Source organism: Phlebotomus argentipes, unplaced genomic scaffold (assembly GCF_947086385.1).
Source record: "Phlebotomus argentipes unplaced genomic scaffold, Phlebotomus argentipes genome assembly contig_15, whole genome shotgun sequence".
NCBI classification, from domain to species: domain Eukaryota; kingdom Metazoa; phylum Arthropoda; class Insecta; order Diptera; family Psychodidae; genus Phlebotomus; species Phlebotomus argentipes.
This window is the reverse complement of record NW_026776181.1, coordinates 1017977-1027400: the sequence shown is the minus strand read 5'-3', so window position 1 is coordinate 1027400 and position 9424 is coordinate 1017977. Positions and strand designations below refer to the sequence as shown.

Sequence of the window (9424 nt, the reverse complement as noted above, 5' to 3'; positions counted from 1 at the left end):
AAGTTCATTCGTTCCACAACTCACTCGGGTTTTCACTATTTATGATTATTAATATCATACAGCATGAAACTGAAAGTTATTGGTGGGATTTCACAAGCATCATTGCTTCACTTTTGCACTAAAATCATAGAGCTCATAACTGAATCTCTTGCCCATCTCTTGGACTTGGGGATTTCATAGAGACACTGTACTTCACACCTGTTTTCACTACACATTTCCCACTTAGACTGCCGGCAAAGGCGCGCACAAGGAACACAGTGCCACAAAGTAACTTCTCCCCTTGTTGTGGAGTTCTATCGCAACCGAATAAATAAACAAAACTAAACGGAGTTCGTTTCACGTTTGGCTGCTGACCGTCTGCAGTGGGTCTCGAAGGTGGAAGGCAGACAAAGACACCTTTCTCACTCTGGCCCCCAGATAGTCGCTTCGCCTTCCCGTATAAATTCACTCCTCAGACGATTTCTGGTGGGAAAAGTGTCTGTATATTGCAGAATGCTTCACGGCAGACTGCTAAATAGAATTTTGATATTTTCCAAATATTTCATTTCAATTAAAATTCCAGGCAATATTGAATTAAATTAGATGGAGAATTGTTTTTATGTGTCCAAAATCTTACCGAACTATTTGCAGAGTGAGGAAGCACAGAAATGAAATGAAACACTAAAAGCAAACACACAAGTTCATTGAATTTGCACAGGTTGTTTTTGTCTAATTGGCAGAATGAGGAATTGACCAAGATAATTTATTCACAGCGCGCGGTACAAGAAGTCGAGTGAATTTGAATGTAAACAAAGCGCTTTAGACAAATTGAGTCATTGACCACGGAGACAAATTGCTTGAGTCGCCAAAGTGGACGTGAAGTGGGAATAAAATTGGTGGGTGTGAAATTCACGGTCGGGATTTGTCAACAAGTGTATGAGAATTGCAGCCCTAATGGCGGAAATGTCGACCGGATGACACAAAATTCCCCTAACTCTCGAGATAGTTCTGCATGAGTCTCCAATGTGTGTCAGGATAAGGCTGAGTGAACCCTAAAATGAGAACTGGAGGGAGATCACTAAAGCGTGTCGTCGATAGACAGTCTGGTCGTAATGAGGGACATAATTTTTTAATTTCGTATAATTTTGATGCCCTTTACAAGCTCATGGTTTGCAGCGGGCAAAATCCAATCACAGTGAACATTATAAAGATTTTGAGCACACTTTCACCACAAGAAATCGTGAACTCAAGGCTAATCGTGGATCTTGTGGCGACAAGTGCAAGTCGCCAGGCAATTCCTTTGGCGTTCCTTGCCCTCCTGAGTGGCTGTGTTGCATAGCCATCCCGGCCACTTGTTCAATTCATGACAATTTGCCCAAAGATCCGCGGCATGACAACCGTTCTTGCATAATCTGTAAGATAGAAAATAGGCATTGAGTATACTAACTTTAATACTCCCATTTTTAAAGCCAAAATCTAACAGTCTAACTGCAATTTATCTTAAGACACAACATCCATTCTGAGTTCTATTCTCTCTTCCCATGATTTGACATTTCAAATCTAACCACTTCGTCAAATCACAGTGCTGAGAAAGCCATTTCATAAATATCGGCGCTTCCTGTCTTACATTTATTTGAATAATCACGGCAATTTGGATGATGTTGTCTATTAAGAGCCCGACAAGGTGGGCATGACGATGTGGATTCTCACCTGACTCGCTTGGAGTGGCAATGATGCGGGCAAGATTGACACGGTCGTCCGATCTTGTAAGGAAAGCCAAGTTTTTCTTCGTGATTTCCTCTGCAAAGCAACCAGAGAATCATTGTTGGAGTCTTCTTTGAGGAGTTACGAGTGGGTGTCAAACTCACATGGGACAGTAGTTGCAGACGTAGTTGTAGTAGGTTTTCCCTCGGAATCCTCTAGTGCACTTGGTCAGACCGCATCCGACCTTGTGCGTGGCCGCCCAGACCATCTGCGTGTAGTGGCCGATCACGTGTAGGTCATTCTTCGGGGAGCCATAGGTGAAGTTCTGTCTCTCCGTGAACCACATCCGCAACGCAAAAAGCCTGAAAGATCACAAGAACAGGTGGATATTAATTGATTAGCATGCAGCCATAATCATTAATTTTATTGAGAGGAAAATTTTGCTATATGATCTGTAAATATCAAATTTAACACTCTGATAGAAAAAAATATGCTAATGACCCGCTTCATTTGTTCCCATAACTTGAGTCCCACTCACATGGCATTTCGCATCAAGCAAAGTTCAATCATTACAACTCATTCTGCACTCACCACGGCACCTTTTGCGTTGACACGAAGATGTTCTGACCGCACGCTCCGAAGTTGTCTATCCAGCGCCCTTTGGGTGTGTCGTGGGTCAACAATCGGCACTGATCTGCCCACTTCTGCGCTGCCCTTGCAGCTCCATGATGCCACTTCTGTTGCCCGGGAATCAGAGAGAAAGATCACGCGTGAATAACACAAACCAATATCCATAAATTATTCAGCAACTAATGTGACAGGCTGGAGCTGAGTCCACAATTTCGGATGTGTCATAAAGTGTTTGTTATTTCAATCAAGAAACGATCGCGACTGGTCGTTCTTGGGGCACTCGGGAGAGTTCTCTTAAACAGATGTCTCGTTGGGGCGAGACTCTACCAGACTTGCTGACACCTTAACCCAATGCCAAGTGGCGAAGAGTGTGGCTTCTCTGGCTTTTACGATCGTGCGCTATCGCGAGGATCATTGTTCTCGATCTCAATGAGCCAATAAAAAAGACATAAATCAGTGGCTTCCACCCAGGGAGATTTTGGTGCAGTTTTGCAATATTCCACATTTTTACGACTCTCAATGTTGCAGAAAATATTGATTTCGATCGTTAGTTGATATGAATGAGATTTCATAAAAAAAGCCTTCACTTTTCACTATCAAATTGCATGAAAAATTGCTATTGATCTTTTGAAAACCCCATTCTAATCAATATTTTATGAAAACATGAAAATTGTCTTGATCTTTGACACGTTTAGTGCTCCTCAGAGCAATTGAGAGTAATTGAATTCAATTAATTGGAGGCTAGGCCAACAGCGATCGCAGTTCTTAATGATTTTTGTACCATAATCAGCATATTGGAGGCGGGTGGAATGACTTTAGTGCGAAAATAGTCGTGCAGCATGACGATGCGTTGCTGAACTCTCCTCAAATGTGGCGCAATGAGTTTGGGGGAGACGCGATCGCCGTAGATCCTTGGCTCTGAAACGAGAAAATTTATACAGTCTGAAGCACCATCCCAGAGATAAACCGCAAATGGCAAGTCCACTTACTGTACTCGGATCGCCAGCAGTTAGATAAGCCCAATGAAATGACCACAAATATCCAAATTGGGCGAAGCATTCTTTCTTCACGCGCTGATCTCCTTCCTGTGACTTTGTGATCGGTGGTAAAGAGGTAAGATCACGTACACTCCCCGAGAGCACACAGTCTTTGTTATGCAAATAAAATCTGGGATGTTTTGTGACTACGATTGCGAATATTTGCCAATCGCGTTCAACAAGAGCATAGACAAGCGAAAAGCGCGATCTTGCGACCAGGTGTGTTTAGCTCAGATCTTCTGCGTGGGCGATGCGCGAAATCTAATTCACTTAATTGGTCGACACAATTATTACATGATCTTACGAATGTTTTCACACTTCTTGATTAATACCCTTCCTCAGTTCTGTGGTCATTTCCACAACACGATAAATTACACTTTCGCTTTCGATCGCTCGCAAGATCGTCGCTGAACTATCACGACCGCAAAATTTGTCAACTTAACTCGATCACCGATGGAGCGTAAATGAGAGAGAACGGAGAAGAATGTGAGGCTGGAGTCTGAAATCTCGATCGCATTTTGATGATCACACAATTTGACACTGTGGGTTAGATGAAATATTTTCGGAAAAATATGAAAAATTTCAATGAAAGAAATAATATCATATGGTGCAATTTTTTGCTTTGCATAAAAATGTCCTGAAATATTGCATTTCAGAGAGGTTTCATGAAATAATCATTTTTTAATGCAGTGAATTTTTCCATTGGACGAACTCGTACTGTTTCTCGATCAATTTTCACACTTCTTTTTCCTCTGATTCTCCCTCTGCATTATTTACGATACCGCGTGGTTTCTTGAATGGAATTTTCGTGTGGAAAATGATCTCTTTTTAGGCGTTCTGGTTCATCGTCTTCCACTGGCATTTACAGAAAATGCAAGACAACGTTATGAATGAGATATTTATTCATAATTTTCGACTCGAGTGGAATATTTTAAGAGATGATTTTAAAAGTTGACAAAGTCCAATTCTCTTCGCATCCTCAAGGTCAGTGTGAGCTTCTTTTTCTCTGGATTCCAGGCTGCTTTCTTCCTGTCCGGATCAACTGGGTGAGGCAGAGGGATTTTCAAGTGATAAATGGGAGTTTGCAGATCAATTTCCGTCTCGGTGACCTTCAAATCTATTTGATCCACTTCTCCAGTCTCCTCAGAAAGGTCAATTGTGATCACCATGTCCTCACAACTGCTTGTGGCTGTCGTTTTGTTGCTCATCTGAAGAAAAACATCCTCCACTTTCACCTCTTGCTTGTAAGCTATTTGATACTGAGGCCTCTTTCGTGTGTCCAGCTCCTCATTGTGCACTTCCTCGAGAGCTTCCCATTCTTCGAGTGTTCTCGGGAAGTTTTCCTTGATTTTCTGGACTGTTTGACACACTTTCTGCTGTGAAGATTCGGTGAAGAAACTGGCTGGTGTCACCGAAGATTTCTTAGTGGGTGTAAAATCCTCACCATCCGAGTCTGAATCCCTTTCAGGGGGATTTAGAAGCTTATTGAGGAGTATCAATTGGTCACCACTGCCTATTTCGTCCATTTTCCTAAGGAAAAACTAGAAAATGGATCAAACAAACGACTTGTGTTGCCAAGGAAGTTTGATTTAATAATGAATTTTGTGTATTTGCTAAGCTTTTACAGCGCCCTCGGTTGAGTGGTACCGCAAATTGATAATGTTTATTTACTGCATACAAGAATGAAGGAACAAACGCACCCAGTTGCGGTTCCACACGCTACGTATAGGTTTCAAGAAACTGTTTCCGACCCATAACGCTTATGGGGAATTTACATTGGATGCGTTTCACTTTTACCTCGACGAAACGATTTCTTGAAATGTGTCGGTGGGTAATCATCCCTTTTTTTTATTGCCCCTACGCTCGGGCGCGGAGGGCAATAAACCTCGAACAAAAAAAAGGATAATTGCCCTTCGAGACATTTCAAGAAATCGTTTCGTTACTAGTGCAAGAAATAATTTCATACTTACTACAGGAAACAATTTCGCAATTCAATCAAGAAATATTTTCATTCCTATTGCAAGAAATAATTTCGTAGTTATTTCTGGAAGCAATTTCGTATTTATTTCTTGTATGGAATCCAATACAATTAAAATATATATTTTTGTCCAAACGGCAGTGTTGATTATGCTGAATCTGGGCATCTTTAGCACTCTCCGGCGTCATCTTATCCCGGATTCCGTGAAATTTCCCGCGGCTTCATTGTCCATCTGAAAAACGATAAAATTATTAAATTTTACTGTTTATACGCGCAGAATTTAGATCAAATTTTCTCTCAATTTATTTTACAACAGCATAATCAATGCACATTTTGAAAATTCACCAAAATGTACTTAAATAAATGCAATTTTTCTCACCTTATTATCCGATGAAGAACTGCACTCTACTTGTTCTGCATTCAACCACGACCAGAACTCAACTAAATCGACAACTCAGATGAGTTTTAGTGAAGGAATTTCCCAATATTGCTTCATCCCGACACCCGAGCCTTGTTTTATGACCCTTTTTTCATACTTTGCATTTTCTCTGCCTATTTTCTGTAAAACAGATGTTTTATTGCACTACTTTTCTCCCTCGAGCGCATCATGGAATTTTGAACCGGTTTCAGGTATTACGAGAAACTCTTCCGTAAACGAAACGGAGGCATTTCTTGACCACATTCGGAAATAGTAAGAATACTTGGTCTTATTCGTTTCTCCTCTGAGGGCAATCAGGTAGAGTGCCGAAAATTGGGTAAATTTTATGAAGGTCTGAAATTTCTGTGGGCCATAAAATTTAGGGACACCATATGGCTTATTCTATACATGTTTGATCTGTGAAACAAGAACGAAAGCATTTCTTGTTGGGAATCAGAAACTTAAACCTTTCTCATTTGCATCATGTTCATAGTCGGAGGGCAATAAGGTATTATTGCTCTCCGATTACCCTCAGAGACAGAACAGGAAACAAATCCGCAACGGTTTCACATCCACTACCGATGAGTATCCGTTTCTTGAAACCCTTACGTAGCGTGTGGAACCGCAACTGGGCAATGAGATTAATCATTAGAATTATTCGCTTGACAAAACTGTTGCAATTCTTTTTTCAGTGAATTCTAGAATTATTTTGTCATTCGCCTAAAAGCTCCATGAGAACTCTCTGAGCTGAGAGACTTCCCAAAGTAGCGAAAACTGATGGGAAAAGAAACGGTCTTCATTTGCTCATTTTGTGTGAATTACACCGTCTCAATCTGATTAGGTTGTCCAATTACGAGCACACGATTCATCATTCAAGTGATTTCGACACAGAGGTGCTATTTTTCTTCAATATCTCATTCTTTACAGCTTCCCAAAAGAACAAAAACCTGCTCAATCTTCGTCTTTTTCCCATTTAATTTGTTCCGCACACTCGTGTGGAATGAATTGAGTCCTGGCTGTGAAGTGTCTCGGATTGTGGAACTGGAAGAAACCTCACACAAAACACACACACTAGTGCAGAGGTATACTAGTTTTGTTGGGAGAGTTTCTCTGATATTTTTATTTTCGGCTTCCTAACAATTTTTTATGGTGAAATTGTGCAATGATAAGTTGAAAAAATGAGACATAAAATTGTATGTTTTCTCAAGATATTAGTGTTGAAAATTAGCTTTTTATGTATAGCTAATCGAGGAAAATTTGAAGCGAGTGCAGAGGACTTTCCAGTGAGGCATTCAAACCGACCTTCCAGCGGAGAATTAGAAGCACAGTCAGTCGATGCTGAACTTCTGTGGAAGACAGTTCTGTGTTGTTCGCAGCCGGTTCGCTAGAAAATTGTGTTTTGGCTTATCAGTGTGAAAAACGAGTGGAGCGTCTTGACTTTCGCCGATGCGGATCAGAGCGATAATTCCGCTGTAGAAGGGTTGAAAGAGTGTATCTCTCAAGTGTTAATTCAAAGTGCTGATTGGAGTGAACAAGATTGCGCAAAATTGTGCGCTATCGGCTTCTGTGCAGACATTTTCTCTGTGAATTTTTCTCTGAAAATTGCCGGCTTGAGTGAAAAGTGCTTTGGTGTTTAGTGTGTGTCGCCAAAAATAGATTATTAGAGCCATTTAGAATCCAATAAAACACCGTGGAGGCATTTCCCGTTGCTGCATTGCGTGCATCTGGAGTTTTATACTGGATAAACATTTCTCTTGGGATGCATTTTCCATGTGCGCCGTCTGTCGTCCCGTCGAGCACCAGAAATGCTGCAATTGAGCATCAATTGCAGCACACAACGTGGTAAGTGGAGAGACATTCTATTCTATTTATTATTGCAGTCGCCTTTTGGATATGAGCGCGCGGGGACAGAGATCACGGATGCGATATGCGGCTTGTGTTGTGCATGGAAAAAAGTCCTCTTCGGCCGCCCCTTTCTTCCCATGGAAATATTTATTTGGCCCACGATGACTCGCTGATAGATTTGTTTGTTTTTCTCTCAGTTTTCCCATCCAGTCTCCCTCTTTCTCTCTCTCTTTCGCCTTTCTATTAATAAAGACCCCGTGCCATTGTACCGACTTTTTTTCGAGAGCACAACCTCGAAAGAGAATGCGATGATGAGGAGGAAAAAATCGTACTCTTTTGTACACAAATGCAGTGGAGGTTAAATCCAAAAATCAGGGGAGAAAATGCCGCGAAACTGGGAGAGGAAGTGGAAATTGGCTTGTGGTTGCTGGGATTCTCGATGCAATTTGAGATTGATAAACAAGAAGCGAAGCAAGTCAATCAGAAATCGTGGAATATTGCTTGAAATTTCATTGTGAATGGGATTTGAAGGCTTCTCTCCAACTCAAGCACGCTTAAATGCATTCATTGAATAAGATTGAAATATTTGCTAAAGTATTTGCAATTTTATGCTTGGCATAAGAACTTAAGTCCTTCAATGAATAGTTGAGACTCTTGAGTTGACTGCTTCTGTGTTTGGACAGATGTCGAGACAGGATATAATAACAATGGCCAAGATAATGGCACAAAAGAGATCAAAATGTGATAGGTCACATGTAAAAGGATAAAAGAAGTTTTTCGTCTCGAATTCACCTTTCAAGGTGGATTAATCTCCTAATGAGCATCTGAGATGCGACGTAGAAATTCTCCGAAATTCTTTTTCAAAACAATTTGCTGAGTTGCAGAATGGGAAAGTTTCACCATTGAATGATTTTGATTTGGGGAGTGAATGATTGACCAGTAAATGGGAGAGGAAAACAATTCGATATCTTGTTTATCTCGTCAGCTAAGCAATCTCTTCTGCATTATTACTATTCTTATCTCACGAAGAGAAAAGTTCCCATCTGCCTTTGGGTTGAGCGCTGAATTTTTTCTTGACCATAGGTATTGATATATTTTCGATACTGTTTTTCTTGGCACTGCGCGCCTCTCAGATTCATGTATGATTTATTGTGCCTGTTTGTAGTGTTTTGTTGACGGATGAGTTTGGGATTGAAAAACAAGAAGATTGTGGGAAGACGAAGAGGAGAAACACGAGACTTTGGATGATTGGAAGAGTAAAAATTCTCATGCTGACTCGGGAGAATTGACAAAAACAGGATAGAAGGGGTGAATTTGTGGACTTCGTCAACTTAATTGGATTAACTAGTAATTTTCGGCACTCAGAACAACACTCTCGTAATTTCTGAGGGTGAGAGAAATTGAAGAAAACTTGCAGATGAATGTGTCGAAATAGATTTACGAATTGAGATAAGACGTTGTGATGTTTAATTCAACCTCCGAGATTGTATCGCTAATTTTCCTGAGTGCACTTTTATTTGCTTAATTGTCTTGAATTACCTTTGTTGAATGAATGGCGCGAAAGTGCGAAAATACTCATAGAATTTATTGCGAAATTCCTCTGACAAATTGCCTTTTTTATCGTCCGAATGGAGGAGAGAGAGAGAGAGGAAAAACGCTGAGAAGGGAAGAAAAATCTCGTGATATTTCCACTTCCTTTCCGCTGACTCTCCCTCTCGCTCTCCGCGCCTCTCCATGGTGCTCGTATTATGACGATGAATGCAGTTGAATGAACTTTCTACGGTGCTGAGAGAGGCATATATATAGCATTGAGGATAAATAGCTGCGGCAGTA

The 9424-nt window shown here is 40.8% G+C and overlaps 2 protein-coding genes across 2 annotated transcripts; both read right to left on the bottom strand.

The window, feature by feature from the left end:
• Window positions 1–1184: 1184 nt before the first annotated feature.
• Window positions 1185–3403, bottom strand: LOC132262607 (cysteine-rich secretory protein 2-like). Its single transcript, XM_059761919.1, has 6 exons — window positions 3303–3403; window positions 3095–3231; window positions 2275–2420; window positions 1848–2045; window positions 1690–1779; window positions 1185–1391 (listed from the first exon to the last, which is right to left on the bottom strand). Exons 1-6 carry the CDS (start codon window positions 3370–3372, stop codon window positions 1232–1234), a joined length of 801 nt encoding a protein of 266 aa, XP_059617902.1. The 5' UTR covers window positions 3373–3403; the 3' UTR covers window positions 1185–1231.
• Window positions 3404–4274: 871 nt separating this feature from the next.
• Window positions 4275–4876, bottom strand: LOC132263455 (dynein axonemal assembly factor 6). The gene has a single exon (XM_059763226.1). It carries the CDS (start codon window positions 4874–4876, stop codon window positions 4295–4297), a length of 582 nt encoding a protein of 193 aa, XP_059619209.1. The 3' UTR covers window positions 4275–4294.
• Between the last annotated feature and the right edge of the window lie 4548 nt (window positions 4877–9424).

What these genes read in the sequence shown, in the direction of transcription:
- LOC132262607 (XM_059761919.1), bottom strand. Translation starts at nt 3,372, where the DNA reads ATGCTTCGCCCAATTTGGATATTTGTGGTCATTTCATTGGGCTTATCT. An exon ending in CCTCCAATATGCTGATTATG is followed by an intron (nt 2,421 to 3,094) that starts GTACAAAAATCA and finishes CCCGGGCAACAG; the next exon opens with AAGTGGCATCATGGAGCTGC. An exon ending in TCAACGCAAAAGGTGCCGTG is followed by an intron (nt 2,046 to 2,274) that starts GTGAGTGCAGAA and finishes GTGATCTTTCAG; the next exon opens with GCTTTTTGCGTTGCGGATGT.
- LOC132263455 (XM_059763226.1), bottom strand. Translation starts at nt 4,876, where the DNA reads ATGGACGAAATAGGCAGTGGTGACCAATTGATACTCCTCAATAAGCTT.